Here is a 25,621-nt window from a genome sequence, read left to right on the forward strand (position 1 = left end):
TAGAGCCAGCCTGGGCAGAGAGAGCAACAGACTGGGCAGCCTGGAATGAAGAAGCAAAACCCCGCAGAGAAAGGAGAGTACCACATGGAGTGAGCACCACAGGAGGGGAGGAAGAAGATGGGAAACAGGTTTCACACCAGGGGATTAATAATGTAAGTAAATACATTAAAGATACAAAGGTCAGGTTTCTCACTGCCAGAAGGATAAATAAAAGAAAGAGATAAATTTACAATAAACCCTGTAGCACTGGATTGAAATTAATGGCATGGGTGTGAACTTGTGGATTTCTAGATAGGCATACAGATATGTGTATGTGTGCATATGTATCTGTAGACACACATACACATTGTTTAAACATTTTTATTTGTCTGTGTGTGTACATACATATCACCAGCTCTAGCCACTGACCCATCTTAGGAACAAGAAAATTTCTATATCAGTAAACATAAATAATGCCTGTATCTTGGTTTCTAAAACCATTTTTCACTCCAGGGAACTAGAGCTTGTGGAGAAGCATCTGATTCCAGCATTGGACAGGGAAAACTGAAGCTGAAGCTGAATTATCTCATTCTGTAAGGAAGTCCTAAGGGAATGGTAGGGACATGGCAGAAGGACACAAGATCCAGTTTGACTGGAGGGCCGGGGATTTAGCTCAGTGGCGCCGCGCCTGCCTTGCAAGTGCTAGGTCCTAAGTTCGATCCCTGGTACTGCAATCAAACAAACAAACAAAAGATACAGTTTGACTAGGCTTCTGCTGGATGAGGATGGGACAATTTTAGCATCAAGACAGAATAAATTACCCAATAAATGAAACAGCAAAACATGATGCCATGCAGATATAAATAAACAAATGAGTGAGATGAAATGTTGATGAGGAACAAAAGATTTTCAATGCTTCAAAGTATTTTCGCCACAAAATATTTATTAACTGTAAAGGGTGAGAGTTGCTCTACAGTGGAGAAGCTTGATAGATGCCACCGGAGTCCAGTGATTAAAATGAAAATTAATAAACAATTGTATTTCTGTGCTATTTCTGCTGAAGATGAATAACCTGATTTTAATTATGAAGAAACATCAGACTGACTCTGCAAAATAACTGCTTCTACTCTTCCAAAGAGCCAAGGCCATGAATTCTAGACTGAGGAACTCTCCAGACTTAAGGACACTAGGACCAGAGACTGAAGGACCAGAGACATGGCAGTTAAGCAGAGGGAGGTCCTGAGCAGGGTCTTTGGCTATAAAACACATTGTAGAGACCAGGAGAAAATCTTGAAGTCGGTCTGAATATTGGATGGTAGCAACATCTCAATATTAATATTCACATTATGAAGACAATGAGCAAATCTTGAGTGCAGTCTAATAATTAGGTAATAGTGATATATCAACGTTAATTTCAGTGTGTCAATGTTGATTACTGAGGAGAGTATTCTCTTGTAGGAAAAATATACTCTTTGTGCAGATAAAGAACAGTCTTTTTCTGTGCTCTACCTAAGTTTGTGGTTGTTTTAGTAAATAAAACAATGAATACAAGATTGAAAAAGCAAGTGTCCCATGCAATGTACAAGATCGTTCAAGAACAAAGTCAAATTTTCAAATGCTAACTAAAGCAGTCATTCCCCTGCCCAAAGAAAACACTGAGGTATTTTCAGTTGCTGAATATCAAATGTTTATTTTTTTAATTCCTACTACTGCTAAAATCCATTTGATAAATGGCTCTTCTTAAAACCAGTTTTTATTTCACAGAAATTTTGACCTTCAGTAATTCATTTTGAAATATTCACTGTTGAAGGTGAGGATGCCTCAAGATGCAGTTTGGGACAACCAGGCGTGCCTATCTTCACCACCACACAGAAAGGTACAACTAACTCAGGGAACACCTCTGCAAAGCCACCCAGATTGCCCAGGTCCACTGAAAACAGAGAATATCACGATACTTGATTCAAATTATAAGCTCAGTACTATACTGTACGCATCCAGCATTACACATGCTTAACGTAAGAATATATAATTATAAATCCAGTCTCACTCTTAAACTAAGCAGGCAACTACAAATTTAAAACTACTAAAATAACCTCACTTCACATAGAGTTACAATTTTTACTGCATATACATTGGCTGTTTCAGAAGCTTTGGGCATGTGGACAAAGTGAAAAAAATATTCCAGCTAAGAATAATAGCATGTTACATGTATTTAAGACTTCCTGGACAAACTATATTCTAAAGAAGACTTTCTTAAAGGGTTGGGGTCAGTTTCCAGGCTGAATAGCTTCTAGGAAAGGGAACTGTGCTCTGACCCATCTGAATTTCTTCACAGCTCCTAGAAGTTCAAGTGTAGTTAGAGCCACTCTGAATCCCAGGGTGACTTCAGCCTCTGAGGACAAAGCAGTTGTTTGTCCCAGGCTCAGTGGAGTCTCTCAGTCTAGAGTTCCACCCTAGTCTGAAGGCTCCTGGGGCTATATGGACCTGCCAAGCCCAGAGGCAGCATGGCCGCAGTCTGGCAGGAGCCTCCAATAACTGCAGCTTCTGGACTAAATGTATGATTCACTCTCCCCCAGGAGAATGCTTACCAATTAAACATGGGGTTGTTCATTTACAATTTTAAGGTTATCTACAAAAACAGTCAAGCTCGTGATTAATAGCACCATGAAAACATACATAGTGGTAGAAAACAGGATAATAAAATGAAATTGTTTTTGTTTCTGAGCAATGTTTCCTATCACTAATAACAAAATAAGCAATTTTAAATGAATCTGGAGAAAGAAGATGTCGTGGTGGAGCAAAATTTTCTTGTAGGGAAAATATAGGCAAATTATAGGGACTACACAATTTCAATGAGCAGCAAAGGAGAAAAATGTAGACATTTCTCCTTATTCTGAGGGGCTAGCAGCTATCAAGTAGGCAGGTAAAAGTATTTTTTTTAAAAAGGCAAGAGAAGGCATCTAAACTTTTGGTAGAGTGGTCAACTGGGGTTCAGAAATTAGAGGAGATATTGTGTAGCTACTACTGTATTAGTACAGAATATTATGCATCAACATCTCCAAAATAAAATACCTACAGTTGTGAAGCATCTCCCTCTACTGTCTGAATTACAAAGGAATGCCGTTCCTACAGAAAGAAGTAGTCTGTTCATACAATGAGGACAAATTCTGGTCCTTGGCTGCTCGTTTGCTTTGCAGATGAATACCCTCAGCATCTTTTAATTTTTTTTTTTTTTTTTTTTTTTTTTTTTGGTAAATGGGTTTGTTTTACTGGCTGGTCCATTGCAAGGAGCAGGTGCAGCAATTCCATCCCAGGGACTTCTGATGATTGAGCACACATGAGCAAGACTTTCTATAAGGTCAGTTGTAAGAAGATGTTTGTTTTAAAAGAACTCAGCAATACAAAGGCAGTCTGTTAAAATCCCTATTGACTGACATGGTTACTGGTCCAGATTGAACAAAACACAGGCAGGAGATATATGTAGTCCAATCAAGTCAGATTGTCTGTGGTCCAGGAAATAAGGATATTTCTCACTTCGCATGGTACACACCCAGATGCCAGAGGTCTAGATTATGAGGTCACATCTGTAACAGAAATTTTTCATAAAGTCTTTAAAAGTTCTCCATGTGCCAATTCCCTTCAACAAGATTTTTCTCTTTCCTTCTTATACACACATACCCACAACCCACACATATATAGACACACACACACACCAACTAAACTCATCTTTATTCTTCAAGACCCAGTACCAATTCTTTGTTTTTTAGTCAGCCCATTCTTAGCACCTAGAACAAACATTATCTGAACTCCTCACTCTGAACCTGGTCTCCTCACAGCACACAGACTAGGAAGAGTTACTGTCTCTTACGGGCAGCTCCAAACCAGTGGTGATGGAATGGGTAAACATCACATTTGCCGTCCTTCAGGAAAACAAGCCAGAGCAGGGGCAACCTGTGCTACACTTTGCAGAAGCCCAGTGAAGCCAGGCTTCTGTGACCTAGACCTGAGACCTTGGGAACACATCCCCAGCCGTCCATGTGCTCTTTCTCCTCACCTGCCTCACGCTCTTCCTTTTCCCTCACTCTATCCTGGGATTACATCCCAAATGAGCTACTTGTACCCAAGTTCTTATCTCACATTTTGCTTTAGCGGGTCCAAACTAAGAGAGAGCACATTATTATGAACACAGTGGTTGAGATAAAATATATTTTTTCAATAGCAAAGTAATGAAACAAAGCTCTTTCTTTGCAACTGTCAAAGATATAGTATTAACTCTCTGAAGAACCAAAACAATACTGGTCATGAATGTCTGTCATCTAAAAACAGGAGGAAATGGACTGAAGGTGCATTTTTAGCTCCTTTTCTATGCTGTAATTCCATGACTACACAAGCTACTTGTGTCCCTTTGATACTGTCCGTAACTACTGAGTAGTTTAAAAATGCAGTAGTTTCTGCTTCTTTATGTTCCTAACATCATTCTACTTTCAAAGGCATAAGACATACAAATCTTCCAGAGGATGCTCCTCAAACTTGACAGCATGAAATTTTAATTCTCAAAAAAAAAAAAATAGATCAAAAGTTCCACCTAACATTGCTGAAGCCATCCAAGTCTCCTAAACCTGCATATATTTATATTGAAATAACCGAGTATCTTCATTCATTCCTCCTTCTTCCCCCTAGTACCATCAGCCCAGATCTCTTTTTCTAATCTCAGTCCAAAATTCCCATCCACCTGTGTGGTTCCCATAGTGCCACACTCCATAATTGCACTTAACTGAAACTCAGTAAATCCCCACTCTAAATGAATCTTCCAACAAGAAAGACATAATCATTCCAGGTTTTGAAATACTAATTGGAAAATTATGTTGATAAAATTATGGCTTATGAGCTTTCTATTTATTAAGTTTCAACAGTGATTTACAAATATATTGTTTGTTTTCAATATACTGCAGAGGGCATAAATTCAGTTAAAGTGAAAAATCCAGATTTTCACAGAAAATACTAAAATGAAGGCTTCAAGACATTTTTCTTTCTTTGAAATTAAAGATTAAAATTCCAAGATTATCATGAAGAAATTCTTCTCCCTACCCAAATTCCCAAGTGAAGCTGTACCTGTAAATCTAGGTTTTTTAGCTGTGTTTACTGCAGCCATGAACATGTATTCACTATTGGCGTCATGCATGCTGGGTTCATGCTTCTGGAAGAAAAAGTCGGAAACATAGTTTGTTATCTGCTACTCCCACCCCCACCCCACCGCCTGCTTTGTGACTGCTTTCTCTGCTTCGTTGTCCTTGTTGAAGTGGTATGTGAGGAAAAACTAATCTTGGGTTCCCGGCTGCAGGCCAAATAGGAGAACACTATGAAAACAGCTTGAAATGAAAAGAGCTTTCCGCTGAGCTTCCTTCTTCACTTTTGCCTTTATTGTTCTTTCCCCAAAAGACTTAGATTGTCAGCCCTATATCATTCTCTTCCTTCTTTACCTCCTTTTCAAATTCTAGTTTGGCAGAGATGTACACACCATCTGGCACAACGACCCCACACTTGGGTACTGCCACACTCATATGGCATGCTGAAGGGTGTTAAATTCTTTGATTGAGAACCTGCAGTGTGAAAGATTAAAAAGAAAGTCCTACAACACAGAGAGATTTGTGTTGTTATTGTTGTTTTATCTTTCTGAATAGCTTTTCAGCAGTTTTCTTTACAAGTAAGGAGTCGGATAACTTAAACTTTAAAGTTATCAACCTTCAAAGTTACTACTGGCACCTTATAAGATTTTCTCACTATTGTCTTAACTTACCAATTAAGTGAAACTTATAACAATTAGTTCATTGCTGTCCTGACTCTTAGGAATTCAAATCTTAGATTCAAATCTACAGTCCACATTTAATAACTTTTTAAAAATCAGAATCATTGGGCCGGGGATGTAGCTCAGCAGCACAGCAGCTGCCTGGCAAGCACAAGGTTCTGAGTTCGATTTCCGGTACCAAAAAAAAATCCAGAAACATCTATTTTTGCTTTGACCGCCTTCCTAACCTCTTGCTTTTCTTTGGCTCTAATTCCCTATCCTTCTTGAATAATAGTAATACTAACCTATCTCTGAGTCACTGAGTCCTTTTTGGAATGAAGTGGGCCATAAAATAAACAAATAAGATCTGGTTCAAGCTATTAGTTTAATTAGTAAGCATATTTTGGAGGAAAACAAACTGTCTACCTGTTGATCAAATTACTCTGGAAAGAGCAAAGTGAACCACTCAGGAAAGCAGATGCAAGAAAAAAAATACAAATTGCTCACCTTTTTTTGAATCCAAAATATAAATATGCATGCACAGCTGTACACTACAACAAAAGCTGCACATCCTATGGGTAGCCAGAATTTCAGCTGGCAGCAAAGCTGTGATTCTGTATTGGAAGAAAGATACATTAATGAAAATCTTTGAGAATCAAATCTCTGTCAGTGCCCAGACGCAAGTTTTTAAATAAAATTTAAGAGATGCCTAGTTAAATCAAGTATTTCTTCATTACACTCTTGACAGTCAGTAAATAGTAACTAACATCACTTTGGTATTACAACAAGGATCCAGAGGCTAAAATGTAAGACTATACAAATATTATGTTTATAGATGCAATTAATAGAAAGGGCCTTTCTGTCTATACTTTCAAACACACACACACACACACACACACACACACACACAAACAGTAAGTAGGAGAAGTAATGTTACAAAACTATGATTTTCAATCATTTCACTTCATTCCACTTTATGCCTTAACTGAATAGCAATAATAGTCATTAAGCCATGAATTTGGGTATTTGTCTTAATTTTTTCCTGCTTTTAATGGCATATGTGTTTTGAAGACAAACATGACCTAATTCTAACTCAATAGCCCATATGATTAAACTGCATATTGCCAATAAATACTAATTATTATTAATGATAAGCCATTCCTTGTATATTTCATGAAAAATGATTTGCCATGAACTACACCTAAACTCCAACACAAAAGGTATTTCTTCGTTTTCATTAGTGAGAAGACTGTTAAAATGCCTATGTACTCTTAAGCCCCAAAGAAAAAGCTGTTTCTTACCGTAAATATACAAATATTCTCCTGTAACAATCTGTCGAAAAGGAGGAGGATCAAAAATTGATATGTTGCAGAAGTAATAGCCGCGGTGAGAACTGTCAAAGTTTTCCAGGAAAAAAGAGACACTGCTGTTGGATAACTGGAGTTGACAGAACATCTGATTCTGAATGAATACCTTGTTTCCACTTCCCTTTGTCTTATTGAGATCACAGAGTATCTGCTTCCCCCTCAGTAACTGCATTTTAAACTGCTGGACGATCTCTGGGTATCTGCATAAAACTTGTACACCTCCATGATGAAATGTAAACATCTCATATTTGGCAGAATCATTTATTTCTTCTGGGTAAAAAGAAAGAAAACGAAGCAAAAATAACATTTTATGAAGATGCTTTCCTAGTAATTACATTTAAACATAAATGTGATCTTTTCACAAAGTCACCTCCATTGCACCAAAATGAAAGAATTTTACATCCAAAAAAGTCATTAAAAACTGACAAAAGGTGGGCCAGGGATTTAGCTCAGTGATTCTGCCACCTGCCTTGCAAGCGTAAGGTCCGGAGTTTGACCCCCGGTACAAAATAAAAACAAACAAAAAACTGACAAAAGATAAAACTGTGTCCTAGAAAAAAAATCCAACCAGAAGTGTACTTGTCATATATGAATATATAATATGTAAAGCATTAAGTATTAAATAACATATTTAGGTCATATCAAACAGATATGATCCCTGCCCTTCTACAGCTTTCACAATGAGATAAATAGTAAACAAATAAATATGGAGTCATACATTATAATTAGTGCAAGAATGGTGTGCTATTCAGATACATGTGGTGGGGTTGGTATGGGTTAAAATTTTGATTAGCAGATCAAAAAATGCCCACCTCAAAGCAGCTATTTCTAAATCTGAAATTGAAGCATCAGTAGCCCTCAGTTGAACAAGAAAAGATTTGGGGAAAGACATTGGGGGGAAAATAAATTTTTAAAAAACAAAATAGCTGAAACTAAAATTGAATTATCACATATAAGTAGATATTTATATTATACCTCCCTGCTGGAGAAGAAAAGAACAAATCAGTTGTATTCAAATGCTAGTGATGCATCTTCTCCAAACTTCATTCCTTGAGAACTACATTGAAGCCTGGTGATAAAGGTAAGGCCTCAGAGTTTTTCTGGGTTTTTCACTTTTTAAATAAACTTTAAGCTCATAGGAATTAAGGCAGTTTTTGTGAGCTATATTGGGGTCACAGGAGGAAGAAACTGAAATGGCTTAGGCCTTGTGCAGATTCTGTACTCCTAGATTATAAATTCAAATTGCTCTCTTTTTTTGGTTGTTATTTTTTAAATATGACAAAATTTCATGCTGAAATTGGAAGAGCATGATGGTTTTTTACTCAAATTTTGAAATTTCTCTTTTCTCTTAAGATTAAACAAATACAAAGAATTCTTAAGAAGAAAAATTCACTTTTCCAGTGAAATAGGTGTACTTTTTGTATGTTTTATTCATCTTCCAAATAATGTACTTATTTTATAGGTATTATTTTGTGTTCTGCTATTATTATTTCATTTGATATTTTATTTCATAATTTAATTTTATTATAAACATTTGATTTTTACATATTCATCATAATTATCTTTTTAAATTACTCCGTTATGTGCTACCACACTAATTTGTCATAACTTATTAAAACAAATCTACTAATAGTGAATATTAGGGTCATTTTCAGTACTCTGCTTTTATATAAATAGTATGGCATTTAGTCAAAACAGTTAAACATTATTATAACTATATGTTTTGCTATTTTGCTTTCTTAAAGTAGTGCTTTAAGAAAGTAGTGCTTGAATTTGGGAAAAAGAATTAAAATGGTACAAAAAATACACTAATTAAGGCTAGCATCATGCAGGGCAGGAGGACACATTAGCCACATCTCTGCTGGTACTAACTGCTTCAACTTCATTTAAGATTCACCATAATTATTTATTTTTCTTAGTATTTCAGGGCTTTAATTAATGCCTCTCATATTCCTAAGGAATAGATCTTAAGACTGGGGATTTGATTGTGAAAATAACCACAAATGTTAGATTTTTCATTTATGCCAATACAAATTAAACAAGAAAGCAACCAAAATGTCCAAAAATAGTGTTAAAGGACAAAATAGTTGACAAAAAAAAAGAGAAATTACCAGGGTACATTTGAAGAGAGAACCAGAACCCGGAAAGATGAACAGAACTTAAAAGCTGCTTTTGCTATGAGAACACTTGATGTTCTTCCAAGCTCAAACTTTTGTTTATATCTTCCAGAGCCTATGGAGTGAGGAATCTAGCAGCAGATTTTCTCCCCAAAAAATCTCAGTTCCCAAAGGGTTATACCCTCTGAGTACCATAAGTAAGCCAACCCCCATGCAGATTAGAGCCCCCCTTCAAATCACTTCAATATTTCAAAAAAATTCAAGTCCTGAATGTTATTTGAGGTATCTTGAACTGTTATTACCCCTAGATTTTGAAGCCAAAAATGCAGTCTACACTAGGAAGAAAGTATTTATAGTCTAAATGTCAAATCAATCCTACAAACAATATTCAAATGCAATGACAAGCATGCTATTAAAAATAATGAGACACATAAGAAAAAAGGCAACAAGAGAAACAACAGACCACAGAGCAGCCCACAAACTTTTTTTAGGTTTTTAACAAACATTTTAGATCTCTGAAGTATCAGTCCTCTAAATAAACAGTCGAACTTATGTTTAAGGTAATAAAAGCAAACATGACTGCTGAGCCCTGCAAAATTTTTTAAGTCAATTAATTTAGGGAAAATGAATAAAATGGTAAAAAATGCACTGAGATTAAAAACTCTATGGACAGATATAAAAGCATATTAGTGAAGGCTATAGAAATAACTGACAAAGTAAAAGGTACATTAAATTAATTGTTTGAAATGTAGTCACAATTTAGATTTCAGAACCCTAACAAATTATATGCAGATTTTTAAAATATGCTACCTAGACACATCTTAATGAGAATTCTAAAACTATCTAGAGAAACAAGACTGATTACCGTCTAAGAAGTAACTTTTATACTGACAAGCAGTAGCTCAATGTCAGCAATAAAGCCTAGGATACAGGGGATATTATATCTTCAATGTTCTGAAACAGGTCACCTGTCAACTTAGCACAGATTATCTAGGAAGAGAATAAAGGTATTTGTAACCTGAAACTTAAAACTTTGATAAGTGAGCTTTGCAGGTTGTGATTTCATGCATAATCACTAAAAGAGTCCACAGTCCAAGATCCACAATTCTCATTGTGCCAGATCCTTGGGTCATCTAGAGCAACACTGATACAGCACAGTTACACCACCGTGCCTATGAGGAAGGAGCTGCCGGCGGCCAGGTGTTTGCTCAGTCCTGGGGTAGGTTGCTCCAACCAGCTGCCCACTCCCCTGCAAGAGCTGACAGGCCAGTACGATCCTAAAGCCACACCCATGGGGCAGAACGGGACCAAAAGCTAGTCATTTGCTTTCCTTGTCTCCTACCGTGTTTTCCTGTCCTTTGCAGTCCCACAGTCAGACCTGCTGACCTGAGGGTTGAGTCCAACCAAGAGGCAAAAAGGAAAGAATGAACAGCATGGGAAAAAGTGCAATCTACATTAGAGTAAAACGAAGAGCATTTTGCTTGGGGACTTATTTGTCTAAAAATAAATTATGCTGCACGACTATTGTTTTGAGGCTTTTGCTTCTACTGCTGCAGAAGATAAGATCAGTGGACTGGTTCTCAGTTCCTTTAGATATGTTGAGCCTGAATTTCCCAGAGACTTTAGAGTGGCAACAGTAAACCACAAAGAGCTCTTGGGGCAAAGTGTCTGGGGCCACTGGGTACGTACAAAAACATAGGTGCATCACCTTCTATTTCTGAAGACTATTTTGTCAGCACTTTTTCCCCTTTTGTGCCTATTCTGTGACCCATGACCCAACACAAGACAAGGTGTAGTGATGGAAGTAAATGCAGTGGCTCTCCAGGAAACAAAGCAAATTCTAGCCCTGGCACTAGAAAGGCTCAGGGACTAGGATACCCTCTGGACTTCAGTCTCTTCATCTGTGAAATGAGGAAGTGAAACAAACACATCTAAAAAACATCTTATTAATACCTGGTTTCTATGGATTGTGGTTCAGAACATATCCAGATGCGATCACAAACAAAACAGCTAAAACTGGTAAGCCCCCCAGAGGGGAAGCCACATTCCCAATAATCCACTCTTTTTCACTCTTAAAACATGCCAAGGCTTCAGAGAAAATTAAAACTAACGTGGCTATTTCTTTCCTACATAAGTATCTGGGAAAGCCAGGAAAGGTTCTGTTTTTCTTGAGTGGCAACGCTAAAGGGTGTGCCACTGAAATTAACAGGTAGCTCAAACCTGTCATTTCTACCGGATACTCTTCAACATATATTTTACCATTTTTGGCCTAAAAATGCCTGGGTCACCTTTTTTATTATTAAATATAGTGTAAGAAGGATGCTGCCTGCTACGCAAGTGCAAGGACCCGAGTTCGATCTGCAGTACCAAAAAAACAAACAAAAAAAGAAGGCTGACTCATGTTTTCACATGCCCAGCTTTCTATCTGAAAACCATTTGGTAACTCTAAGTCTGTAATTTGAATGTTTTAAATCTCAGTAGTTAATCAATTACTTCAAAATTACTTCTGCACCTATAGAACAGATATGCTCAGATACCAAATCAAAAAGTCTCAGCCTTCAGTAATATTTGGAAATATAATATTAAAAGGAGAACATCCCTTGTAACAATAGCTAGCATTTAATGGATGGACAATTTAAGGAAAATGTGAATGCATTAGCATGTAAGGACTGCAGAAGCAGCTGGAATCCTTTTTCTGTCCCCTATGGATGCTCTTATCCCCACCTGGAGCACTAGTATCACAGCACAAATATTTATATCCAGTGTCTGTTTTGGTTTGCTGGATATCAAATCTGTTTGTTTAATTCCTCTGCCGTACAAGTAACTATAATTTTTTTTTAGTATAGATCTCAGAAATCTCTTTCTTCCTTTCTTTCACATTTACATTTCCTTCACATATCACCTCTTAATATAAAATCTCCTCCAAAGTATCCTGTTTCCCACTATCTTTCCATGATCATCTCCAATAAATTATCATCCACACAGTCCATGTTTCAGGCATCCTACAACACCCTCACCTTCACACACCTTGTCCTGTAACATAATTCAGCTGCTTCCCGGCATCATACACAGTTAGACCTGAGAAACTCAGAAATCATATGAGGTCATGTAACTTCTCGGGTGCATGCAAGATTTCCGGTTCAATCCACAAAATGCCACTCGCAGCAACCAATGGAAGCAGGCAACCACATAAAGATAGACAGTGGTCACTAACAACCAGGTCTTACATGACCACTGCTAAAATCTGTCAGCAAGAAGAAAGCCCAATTTTCTGTGTCTGTGTTTTATTTCCAACAGAATCTATCCACTTCATCTCAGCTGCAACTGGCCAAAATCACCATAATCCCTCTCTAGGATCGCAAAAGTTTCCTAACTTTCTGCTTTCACTCTTTCCATTTATAATTCATTCTCCACGGAGAAATAAGGATGATCAGCCATACAGGAGAAGATGGTGCATTGTTCTGCATAGAAAACCTCTGGGGCTCTCCCACATCACTTGGAATAAAACCTAACTCCTTACCCTGGTTCCCAATCACCTAGAAACCCATCCTACTTCTTGAATGCTGTTTTACACTAGTCAGTCACTACACTGCAGTCACACCACCTTTCTTTTTACTCCTCTAACACATTAAGCTAGTTTCTAGGACTGTGGACTTGTTTCTCTGTCTAAAAAGTTTTTTCTGATCTTTATATGAAGTGTCTTTCTCTTTATTGAAGAATAATGACACATCTTCAGCAACCATTGGTCCTCCAACCCAAATTGTACATCCAAGTCATTTTCTATCATATTACCTGAGAGATCAAATATTTATCACTGCCTAAAACTATCTGGTTTAATTGTTTGTATACTGATTTACTATCTGGCTAACCCACTATAGCATAAGCATAAAATCAGAGACCTTGTTTGTCATTCATCAATCCATCCCAACAATCCACAAAAGCATCTGGCACATAGTAAGTTGCACTAAATATTTGTTGGATGGATGGATGGATGAACTAAGGCAAATGTAGATTTCAGTGGCTTAAATATGGAGAGATTAAGGGTGGAATACATCGTATGAGAACCAAAAGGACTCTTAGAAATGATAAAGTTAAAGCTTTCATTTTACATTAATGTAAACTGGGACTGGAAAGTTGAGTGTCTTGCAGGATTATGTAATTCATAGCTAGGACAAGGTTCCAGGGCTAACTACACCATGTGGCTTTTGCTCCTGGAAACATCAAGATGCACAGTCATGTACAAGTTACCACAAAACTGAGAGGTCAGGTTCTAATGAAAATTGAGCCTTAAAGAAAAAGGTTCTCTACCTGAAAATACCACCAGCTTAATAAATAAAGACTTGTTTGGCTAGCTGATGATTCTCTTGTCTCTTGCATGTCTATAGAAGGGAGAATAGATTTAACCCTAGTTGATTCTTTAAATTCCCCCAAAGTACACAATAGTTAAATTTGCCCAAAACAAATGGCCAGAGTGGGGGACTCTGAACCCATGAGTATTCTAACACACCCAGATGTTTATAAACACAGCATGTTAGTAATTTGTAAAATAAACACTATGCTACAGCTTTTAACACTTAATACACTGGTAAAAACACAAATAGGAATATACTATTTTATACCCTGGTGCTATGTCTGAAAATATGAATATTTAGTAGTTTTATTTGGCCTTAATATCTCTTTACTTTTTGTGGTCCACCTAGATTATAATCACTCTAGAGAACGGGTATATATTTTCCAAATCACACTTAGTACCGTATCTAAAAGAGTGTATTCTTCCCAATAGAGGCTCAAACCTGTTAAATGCTATTAACTATACATTTTACAATACCACTGTTGATATTAATAAACTAATGTTTTCAATATAAAATCAGAATTTTTACAGTGAGTTTTTAGGTTTTCTAATTTTTCAAAGATAAAAGCATTTGCATCTCCTTTCATGAGGTTAAGAAAATCTCTGAAGAAAGCTCATTCACCCATGAATTGTGCCATGATTTAGAGAAGTCTATTTGTAAGTTGATTCTTTCAATACTTAAACTCATTCATTTTCCAATATAAGGTGGTCTGGCTAGGACTGATCCTGTGAGGACTCTGTAAGCACGTGTATTAGTCATGGATGAAAATCCTTAGTAAAAGACACTTAGAGAACACACACAATACAGAGGTATAAAACAGATCAGCAATGTGATTTTATTCTCTTTCATTCAGACTAACCACAAACCTTGACAAAGATTTCAGAGTGACAGAAAGATAAGATCTCCTGAGTTTGCAGTTATTGATTGTGCTTATTAAACACATTTTCTATAATTGAATAATGATCAGTTTACCTTAGCAGAGCACAGCAATGTGACACAAAGGGCAAAGTTCTAAATATTACAGTGCTTATATTAGGTCTTAGTTACATCCGATTTTTTGCTAAGAAATTCTCCACTGTTAAAAATGTGCTTCTTTTTTCACCTTTCACAAACACAATGTCATTTCTTATGAGTCTACTAACTGAAACTTTTAGAATCTTGGTTAGCAGATTTTTATGTGTGCATCATTTCTTACATTACAATTTAAAGGTATCTGTTGTATAAACAAGTTATTGAGCTCAAGAAAATAGGAAGAATAGGCAAGATAAACTTAATCCAATTTAAATTCCTAATGGGAAAAGAAAGCCAAAAAGTGTGAAGAAATGTGAAGACAAAGCCAAAAGCCCAAAGAATACACACACATACACACACACATACAATGTGTGAATTATTTTTACTCCCCAGAACTCTACACAAAACAACCCTAGATCCTCTAAGTGTATAAAACAAGAAAAGTAAAAGATCAATTTTCTCCTAGTTATTTTCTTTACTAAAATGGAAAACTCCCAAAGGTGTTATAAAACTTTGTGGCAATATTCACAAAATAATTAATTTGTGACAAGTTACTCAGGTATTTCATTGCCATTGATTTGAAATCATCACAATAGGGAAATAACATGAGATTAAATAAACTCAGCCCTGTGCCATAGAGAGAAAGGGAGAAAAAGTTTGATGTGCACCCTTGAATACCTACAGGGCTTCCCATTCCACACCACAGGGCTTTTGCTGTGTTAACTCATTTACATGGATGTCTTCAGCTCCCATTTGAACCACAGTAACTCACTTGCTTATCTCCAGCCAAACCCTCTAGTTTCTTGTCTCCAATTCCTTTAAGCATCTCTAACCAGTGTTATATTTCCAAGCAGAACTCAATAGTCACTCACCAAACCAAACCCTATGTTTTTAGGGAGTCATTAGTCAGCCCTAGGATCCTTGAAGTCATCCTCATTGCTCCTTCTCTCTAACTCTCCTCACCTAATGGATCACCAAGTCCAGTTGACTCTCTAGCTCATGGATACTTCTTAAATTTGGTTCTTCTCCATTCCTGCTGCCAGTCCAGACCTTTTCCATCTCTTCCCTTGTCTGTGAAAGAGTCTTCTTGGCTGGTCTTCCTGACACCAGTCTCTCCCCTCCCTGTCCCTCTTCCACAATGCTCCCAAAATTGTGTATCTAAAGAACATTTTACTCCCCAGCTCCAAGTCTCCATTAGTCTCCTGTTGCTTAGAAGGTGAAAAACCAGTCTTATTAGCCTGGCACAAGGTGCTCTCACAATCCCATCAACCATCTGTTCAAACCACACTGAATTTTTTGGCCATTCCTTTCACATCATACTTCTGTCTCCATACACTAGAATAGCTCATTTCCCCTTTATCTGACTAGAAACCTTTATTCATTCTTTAGGAACCATTTTAAATGTCAATACCTATCTAGAAGTATTCCTGAGCTTCCCCCAAAGCTCCTACCTTGGTGCCCTCAATAATGCTTTAAGCCAATATATTTATAATGCATATCATCTTAGAGCATAATCATTTTTGTCTTTCTTCCTCATTTAACCATGAGCTCTACAAGGATAAGGGCTACCTGAGGGTTGCCTAAATAATCTCAGGACTTGAAACATAGTAGAAGCTCTAATATTTTTAACTGAATAAACAGAAGAATACGAAGGCTAAGCTAGATATTGGCAAATGTCCTTGGAATAGGACAAAGTAAAGGAAGAATCAAACTGGATTAAAGATCTAAACATTAAAACAGAAACACTAAACTTGCTGGAAGATAAGTTAGGTAGAACTCTTGAAGACATTGGCATAGGAAAAAACTCTATGAACAAAACCTCAGTAGCATGGGAACTACCACAAAGAATCAACAAGTGGGATCTCATCTTATTAAAAAGCTTCTGCACTGAAAGAGAAACCACCAACAGAGCTAAGAGACAACCTACAATGTGGGAAAAAATATGTAGCACCTGTCCCACAGACAAAGGACTACTATAAAGAACTGAAAAAAATCAGACCCCCCAAATTTAAAGACCCAATTCAAAAATGGGCATCTGAAATGAACAGACATTTTTCAGACAAAGAAGTAAAAGCAGCGAACAAACATATGAAAAAATGTTCAACAGCACTGGTCATCCGAGAGATGCAGATGAAAATAACACTGAGATTCCACCTCACCCCAGAAAGAATGGCTGCTATCAAGAAATGAATAACAAATGCTGGTGGGGGAATGGGGAGAAAGGAACCCTTCTCCATTGATGGTGGGAGTGCAGCCTGGTGCAACCACTGTGGAAATCAGTGTGGAGATACCTCAAAGAACTAGGACTAGAGGTCCCATTTGACCCAGCTATTCCCCTGCTGATTAACTTCCCCAAAGAATTAAAAGAATCATACCACAGCAATATATGTGCACCCATGTTTATAGCGGCACAGTTCGTAATAGCTAAAGCTTGGAAACAGCCCAAGTGCCCATCAACTGGAAACTGGATAAAGAAGATGTGTTTTTTTTATAAAATGGAGTACTACTCAGCCATAAAGAATGAGAAACTAGAGACATTTATAGCTAAATGGATGCACATTGAGGCCATACTCTTGAGTGAAATAAATAGGACACACATGTGTAAATACCAAATAGTTTCTCTGGTGTGAGAAACTAAAAGTTTAAATAAGGATTAAAATAATTAAAAAGAATAATTGATAATTTCAAATAGGAAGAAAAGGTCCAAAAGAGTAGGGGAAGTGGGAAGGAAGGGGAAAGGAAAGAAGGGAAAGGAAAAATTATGAGAAAAGGAAAAAATGGAAACAAAGTCTTTGTAAATAGAGAAAGGTGCTGGGGGGGGGAGCACAGGGAATGGGAAAAAATCAGAACCAAGATGCATCATGTTCAGGTACAAGCACCCAATGATCAATGTAAACATACTGTATACCTAAAATGCACCAATAAAAGAATTTAAGCAAAAAAAAAAAAAAGTAAAGAAAGAGATTCTATTTCTGGATTCTGGGGAACACTTATTTTTCCAGGCCAAAGAAAAAGACTCAAACTGAGTGATGCCCAGTCAACTGTCCAAACCCCAGTAGTTTCAGGCTTCCACATAACAATAGCAGCAACTTGTAAGTAGTGAGATCTTTTAATGTATAAGGTACTGTGTCAAATTCATTATATGAAACATATCATTTGCACCTCAAAGTAGCCTGTTTTTATCCTAATTTACACGCCAGGAAACTGATTCTTGATTAACTGGCCCCAAGTAATAGAGTCAACATGTGGTGGAGCCATAATTTGAATGTAGATGAATCTGACACCAGATTTCACAAACTTAATGAGTTTCCTAGTCCAGTGATCTAGTTCAACTCCCCAGTTTTACAGAAACTAAAGAATAGACTATAAAGCAGGGATGGGGAAACTTTTAGAGCTTTCAATGAGACAGCCCACTGTGGCACACATACCATACCATAGGTTTGCCACCACTGCTCTAAAGAGACTTGCTGTGAAATAAAAAGCAAAAAGAGGCTTTTAATATTAAGCTAGATATAGAAATAAATTTGAAATATTTATTTTCCTTCAAGGTATAATAGATGTATTATTGCCCCCAATACTTAAAGCAGTATCCACATTAGTGCCACATATATATTCTGTGATTGAGTTCTCATGCATAAAAGATTATAAAAACAATTTCTGAGCTTAATATTCTCATTTTCCTAGACATATAGTCATCAGCCATGGTGTATTAAACTGCACTGTGCATTTGAACCTGCACAAGTCTGGGTCTTTTTACTGTCAGGATCTAAATCCTTAATGTTACCCTATAACTGAACTGCCCACAGAAATGTACAGAAATAGATTCACTCACGCAAGAAACTTCTGTCATAATTATATAAGTGCAAACAGACATTTCTATGGGATTTTTGTTTTAGTTCCAGATAGTACAAGATAAACAGAACTTTAATAGGGATTGTGGTTGCTGTTGTTGTTTCATGAATAGATTTGTTGATATTGTGTCCTAGGACAATGGAAACACTAGCCATAAAAAGTTTGATATCTCAAATTCAAAAAAAAGTTACCTTTAAATGACCTTTAGCTGCATGTGGAAAGTGCTATATGTGTACCAACATGGCTCAAACAATCAGCACTGTTGGTCAACTGAATCCAAGCTCTAGACTCTATCACCTGACTTAGAAACAACTTAGTTCTTGACTTTTCCTCAAGCAAAGTAGATATGAGCATCGTGTTATGCACAGCTCACAGGAGGTTCATATCCTAATTTCTGACTTTCTCTTTGCACTTGCAAATCTTCATCTATTTGTCCAACTTTAGAGTCCAAACCAGTGGGGGAGTCATTTTTTGACTAATGACTTCAATTTCTGTTTCCTATCTATGTGTACTTTTGTTCCACTTTCTAAAATATAATTTTGAATTTTTATAAGAAGATTTCAAAATGTCAAAATTTTTATTTTTTTTACAATGACTGTCTTGTGTGCAGCCCAGCTGAGCTAGGGTAGTGAAGTATGTTGCCCTGAGACCAAAGAAAATACTCAGAGATGGCTTGTAAGAGACAAAGTTTAGGAAGGTACTACCAGGAAATAATAGGCTTAAGACTTACTAGCAGAAAAGGATAAAGAGTAATGGAAGCAGGATGTACTAGTTACTTGCTAGGTCTAGTGAACAGGCCGGACAGGCATACCACCAGAGAGTACTTGCAGTGTCCAGGGTTGGCTGGCTGAACAGGATGTTGCCAGAGAATACATGGGTTGTCCAGTAGCAGCCAGCTGGCCTGTAACACTCCATAGTGCTGTGTCCCAAACTCAGTTATCATAGGGAGGGAATTTTATAGCTTGTCACAAGCAGTGACATCATTGGCTTGCTTTGTTTTGTTGTACGACCAGAGTTCCAGAAAACAGCTGACTTCGCGTACGGGCAAAACAGAAGTCTCCATATATACTACTAGTTTGCCCAGTTCCTAAATTCCCTCAAATAATATTTATCATGATATTCCAATCCTTGTCTACTGACAATATCCCACTAACTTGGCAAGAGTCTTAGGATCACAAAAGGGGCATTTCAGGGACATGGTTTTTCTCAGGGTCAATACAATGACAAAAAATGCCAGTTCACAGACTGAGTCTGTCAGAACAGTAGCACGGGGTGCCACTCACAAAGAAGATGTGACCTTTCATTATTATAGGCAAACAATGATTTCAAAATATATTTTTAAAAATTTGTAAAGCTCAGTAAGTCACTTTACATATCAAATTCAGTATTCTTATAAGAGGACGGTAGCATACATTATAAGTTTTGTTCAGTTTACAACTGTGAATACTGGTATAAATTTTCTAAGTCCAATTATGTTATGGATTGTACAGAGAGCAAAGCTAGGATGAGAATCTAAGTCCTTCTTACATACCTACATTTTGTTTTTACCAAGAAATGAGAATATCTACTAATAACTTAAAAACTGTAATATTCTATTTTATCTGAAGGAATTTGGTTAACAAGCAACCCAAGTTATGAAAGTCATTTTCTTTACTAATAATGAGAAAAAAAAGGGGGACTCTAGATCTTACATGAGAATAATAGCCCTTCTAGAAAAATGGAGTAGAGGAAACAGGAGGAAAAGATATGATTTTTAAAGTACTAGAAGAAAAAAAACTGCCTGAAGTGAAGAAGAAAGCTTAAATCTGCAGACTGAAAAAGTTCACCCAGTCCTAAGAAAAATGAGTGAAAATTCACGAAGAAACAGAAGAATATGCTGGTAGAATCCATGAATCTTAGTATTTAAATGAATAGCTTTCAGGATTGCGAAATTCTAGAGTAGTAGTAGTTGTTGTTGTTGCTGCTGCTGCTGCTGGTGGTGGTGGTGGCGGCGGCGGCGGTGGTGGTGGTGGTGGTGGTGGTGTTTTGAAGCTCCTTGTAAAAGAGTGGGTTTCACACTAGCCTAGAACTCTTCACTCAAAACCCTAAAACCCAGCAGACAGTGGGTGGAAACCCACAGATCACTGAGAGAAAAGGCTGCAGCCCAAGAATCTAAGTCCCAGAAAAGACAGCAGGCACCCATTAGGGCAAAAGAAAGACAGCTTTACCTAGGCTGGGACTCAAGGAGTTAAGGAGACCTAGAGGAAAGAATGGCTGCTGGTTCACAACAGAGGCATAAGACAACTGCACATGTCCAGAATGATGCTGTCACCAACAGATGTGACATGATGTACATGTGAAAAAAGGATTTTTGAAATAGAAATGTTGTGAGAAGAAATCTAGCCATGGTCTGCTGCTGTAATTTCTAAATTTTTTTTTTTTTTTTGGCACTGGGGATCGAACTCAGGACCTTGCACTTGCGAGGTCGTAACTTTTAAATTAAACAAAACCAATGTATGGGGTAGGGCTACACTATTAGGGACAGGGTGAAAGTAGCAAGGGAAGGATATCATCAAGTTCTGATATCAGTGCAGGGGATAATAGTTAGGCATACATAGACATTCAGCTAAGATCCCCTGAACATGATAATCACTTAGTAAATTAAGACATGTAGCCCACCTTTCAAATGCATCAAAGGCAAAGAGAGGAGTTTGAACAAACTTCATTGTACCAACAAAAATAAGAGAGAAAAAGATTTCACAACACAGGAAAATAAGTAAAAAATAAGCACAATACTGGAGGAATAAAAGCAAGTACAGTCTTCTTACATGGAATGAGAATGACTTGCATTCATCTATAAAAAGAAAAGACTGGCAATTTGGATTTTCTCTCAAAATTCTACATGAATTTTACTACTAAAAGGGCTGCTTCCAAAAGAAAACATTTCTGCAGAGTTCTGGGGGACTGGGAGGGGCTGAAAAGTCAGTTCATCTCCATAGCTTCTCTCTGAGTTCTTGGGAGGAGGATCGCATGGAGTGGAGGAATTCAGGGATTACAGTGTACAGCTTCAGATTGTACACTTCAGCTTCCTGACAGAACACACCCTGAGACAAATAGTTCTCTTAGCCACGACCCACCCCCCCAATCAGGCATTCGCACAGGCTGCATCCCCATATTCAGAGTGGTCTTTCTAAACCAGAATTCAACAGGTCACCTGTGTAGTCCCCACTATCCATAAATCCTAGAAAAAAGGTGTTCTAAATGCAGTTTACATTATGTTTTCATTTCAATTTTACATGGAGACCCATCAAATATTGGGACTTTCCAAGATTTACAACCTTCTTAGTTAACTTACTAATTAACAAAATTGATCAAAAATTCTCTCCCTTGAGATTTGTGCTGTATCTCTGCTACTTCAACAAAGTGTGGAATGAATGTAAGTGTTGGAGTCAGATGTATCGGGACTCTGATCTTGGTCTTGACATTAATTATTGTATAACAAACCACTTAGCCTTTCCTGGCTGACATTCTTTCTTCAAGCATTGAGTGAAGGTGAGACTGCCTTTGCCTTGGGGCAGTGAGAAAGTCTACAGAATTGAGAGGATTGAAACTTTACTTGATCACTTCTTAGCCTTTTAGCTAAGATCAAGTGTGAAACTTTACTTGAATTTGGCTCTTTGTTTTTGCTTTTAAAATGGTAGTTGTTAGAGGCATGCATCATGGTGGGATTTTAAATATGACAATCATTAGTGTATTTATGATCACCATGTAGGCACCTATGCCTCAGTTTTGCCACCAGTCAGATTGGAAAATGGCCTGCCACGTAGCATGGTTTTCTGTGTGATAAGAGTAAATGCTGGGTTTATTCATTTGGAACCTAAAATGAATATTATTTCAGAAGTACAATCTATTCATCAGCTTAGTCGGGCAAATTGTAATGATCCCACCTAAGGCTGGATCTATCCTTCCACAGAGATAACACCAATGCTAATTCATATCTCTTAGTATCTCTCACACCACAATAGTAGAATTCCCAGCCCAAGTGCCAGGGCTATGACCATCATCATAATGGCATAAATGAGTTTGACATGTTGCAATGATTTATACAAATGTTCTTAAAGGAAAACCCAAAGTTTTTAAATAATAAAAAATAATTTTATTAGTTTTGAAATGTTATGGTACATAAGTGACCATCTACTATTTTATAAATTTATAACTTCAAATAAAATAATGTACAGTGAAGAATTACATGGCCCTATAGTCTGAAGAATCAGGCCGATTTTCCCCCTCCAGCCTCATGTTGCATCATCCCCACCCTCTTCCCATTCTGAGTTCAGATACATCTCCCTTCTTCCAGCTCTCTAATCTCACCTTCCTCCCTCCTGACAGAAGTATTGCTTCCTCCACACCATACAATGCTCTTCCCCACCTTCACGCTATTCTTCCATTGATTCCTACTTGTCCTTTAAATCTCAATTCAAGTACCACTTCTTCAGAAAAGACTTCAATAACCTTGCTCCCCATCCCCATCACACACCCATCCAATCTAGTCATACTCCTTGTCACGTTCTCTCTAGAGCTGAGTTTTGCCTGTAATTATCCTTAATTCATGGGATTGCTTAAGTAATTTCTCTCCCTAGTACTCACTTTGTTTCAAGAGAACAAGAAGTGATCTTGTTGAGCCCATCATTGTACACCTGGCACCTGGCACAATGGCAAGTGCTCAGGGCTACGTGATGAACAGATGAATGAATTAGTAGATGAGTGAATGAATTAATTTCAGTTCTAGGGATATTCATATGTTGCTTATGCTGTGAAAGACGTTCATGAGGTTGTAGAAAACGCATAAACAAGCAATTAGCCCAAAACTCCTCTTGGGCTTTGTTACAAGCAGACCCTAATTCCTCATTCCTCATTCCTCTTAAGAGCATTTACCGCAGCACAAGATCAAATGTTGGATCAATCCAGTTTGGGTTTTGAAATTTTTTTGGAGAGAAAAGTAATGTCTGTTTCTTTGAACCACTGAAAATGTATTTCTAGATGAGATCATGTCCACTAAAAGCTCTGCCCTCCCATTTTCTGTTAATAGAGCACCCCTATTTAATATAATTTCACTTTTCTTTTTCCAACTTCACTAACAGGGCCCAGAGTTAGAAAAGTAACACAAAGTGTGTGGAGTAAAAAGCAATAGAAGCATGTATATTAACTTATATTGTAGATAGCATTATTCAAAATGTTCATGTAGAATCTGATGTATATCATCCAAGAGAAAATAATCAAAGACTTTTGAATGACTATTTTAATGTCTGGAGGGGCTGCAGACAATTTTTAATCATCCATTCCTCCTGGCCTCTCAGGAGAGCCTGATACATAGTCAATAAAAAGTCTATGGCAACTTAAGGATCTCAGAAAATGGACTATCTAGATAAGATTAAAATCAAAATCCTTTTTGAAGCCCTTCCTTTTTATTTTCTATCAGAGAAGAATTCCTAGCCCAAGTGCTAGGGCTATTTAATTTTCATTCTGTTGACACAAGTCATTTTGCCTTTTATCTTTCTCCCAGAACAGTAAGCTACTCTTCTACTTTACCTACTGGTAATTCCAAGCAGGTAATTTAAAAATTAATGGTCTATTGAAACATATCTTTTCATCTTAAAACACAGTATCAAAGGCAACAATGCAAACTCAATTCTATCAAAACAGATGACACTCTACTTTTAGCCATGTGCTTGGGCTATACTAAAAGTGTTCCTCAACAAACAAAACCACTTCCTATCTGGTACCTGATTTTTCTACTTTTGATTTTTCTTAATGCTTACTTGAGATATAACTTAATAAGAAATATTCAGTAGACCACTCACCTGCTAGGACTTCAAATTGGAAGCAGAAGGCAAAGAAATACCAGAGACTTGACTTCATGTCTGCCAGAAGCAACTTCAGTCCTCTCCTTCAGTATTCAAACTGACAGTGAGTTCATATTCTCAGATGTTTTTTATTTGCTGAAAAGGATGTGGCTTCTGTGGGAGTTGGTAAGTGTCACACTTACCATCAAGCCAAGGAGGAGTCTCTTCGTTTATCTCAATGGCTAGATGGGGAAAATATTGATTATGGGAGTAAAACATTTAATCTATGGATTATTGACGATTGTGAAGACAGAGGAAAACTTTACCCTTATTCTATTTCCAAGAAAACAAATTTAAAAAGACAAAGCCTATTGTTTTCAGAGCCACTTCACTCGGAAGCATCTCCCAGGATCAATAGTTATTGGTGATATCAAGATCTGCAAATGCCCATATGATGAATAAGATGTATATTTTGACACATTTTTATCTTGGGCTATTTGCTCCAGAGATGAGAAAGCCTTTGAAATGTGACAAAAACTAAATGAAATTATTGCAGAAATTGCTAGAAAGATATCTGAAAGAGGAGCATCACAAGAATTTAAGAAATATTTATATAGCATTCTCTGTAGATTGCAATTTTCCCAATGAGGTGATCAGGTTTAGCTTATTTAAATCCTGCTGTGCCTCTTACAGCAATGCATTCTCTGTAGATTGCAATTTTCCCAATGAGGTGATCAGGTTGAGCTTATTTAAATCCTGCTCTGCCTCTTACAACAATCTATACAATCTGTAGGAACTGGGGTGCTGTGCCTGTAGGGTCAGATGAAAGCTAGGAAGTTGAGATGCCTGTGATTTTCCCTCTATCCCTGTAGGGAGATTAGCAAAAAATAACAACAACGAAAAGAACATAACTATATTTATATGGACTTAAATGTGTCCTATGAAATACATCTTAATGCAAAAACATATATAAAATTAAATGCAAAATAATACAAGTTTGTAATTTAATATGTATAAAATATACTATGAATATAGTTAATATTATATTTATATTATGTTTTATATGTACGTAAATGATTACTATTTGTACATTTATATTCTATGTCTATATTAAAATACCTGACCTGGCCTGAATCATATAGTTAGTATCAGTGCTTGGATTTGGAGATTGTGGCTCCAGAGCCCTCACTCTTGACCAAATGGAGCCATTCATGCCAAGGCTGCCAGTCCTGCCACCCAGAGGTCTGAGCTGGTTTCCAGGATGCTGAGTCCAGGCTGAGGTCTGGAGAGTCTGACTTTCAGGCCGCAGAGACCACATCCAGGGGAGAAGCTGCCA

At 37.2% G+C, this 25,621-nt stretch overlaps 1 protein-coding gene across 1 annotated transcript; it reads right to left on the bottom strand.

The window, feature by feature from the left end:
• Positions 1–2,574: 2,574 nt before the first annotated feature.
• Positions 2,575–24,495, bottom strand: Icos (inducible T cell costimulator). Its single transcript, XM_021263578.2, has 5 exons — positions 24,304–24,495; positions 7,066–7,401; positions 6,272–6,378; positions 5,092–5,176; positions 2,575–3,563 (listed from the first exon to the last, which is right to left on the bottom strand). Exons 1-5 carry the CDS (start codon positions 24,359–24,361, stop codon positions 3,550–3,552), a joined length of 600 nt encoding a protein of 199 aa, XP_021119237.1. The 5' UTR covers positions 24,362–24,495; the 3' UTR covers positions 2,575–3,549.
• Positions 24,496–25,621: the final 1,126 nt, after the last annotated feature.

This window comes from Heterocephalus glaber, unplaced genomic scaffold, assembly GCF_053883595.1.
Source record: "Heterocephalus glaber isolate CG9 unplaced genomic scaffold, H.glaber_assembly_v1.0 deba00000621, whole genome shotgun sequence".
In the NCBI taxonomy this organism is placed as follows: domain Eukaryota; kingdom Metazoa; phylum Chordata; class Mammalia; order Rodentia; family Bathyergidae; genus Heterocephalus; species Heterocephalus glaber.

Bases quoted from the DNA above. Each gene is read 5' to 3' on its own strand.
- Icos (XM_021263578.2), bottom strand. From the start codon at position 24,361: ATGAAGTCAAGTCTCTGGTATTTCTTTGCCTTCTGCTTCCAATTTGAA. The intron at 7,402-24,303 runs GTGAGTGGTCTA...CTTTTTACCCAG, and splicing joins CCAATTTGAAGTCCTAGCAG to AAGAAATAAATGATTCTGCC. The intron at 6,379-7,065 runs GTAAGAAACAGC...CTTCCAATACAG, and splicing joins AGAATATTTGTATATTTACG to AATCACAGCTTTGCTGCCAG.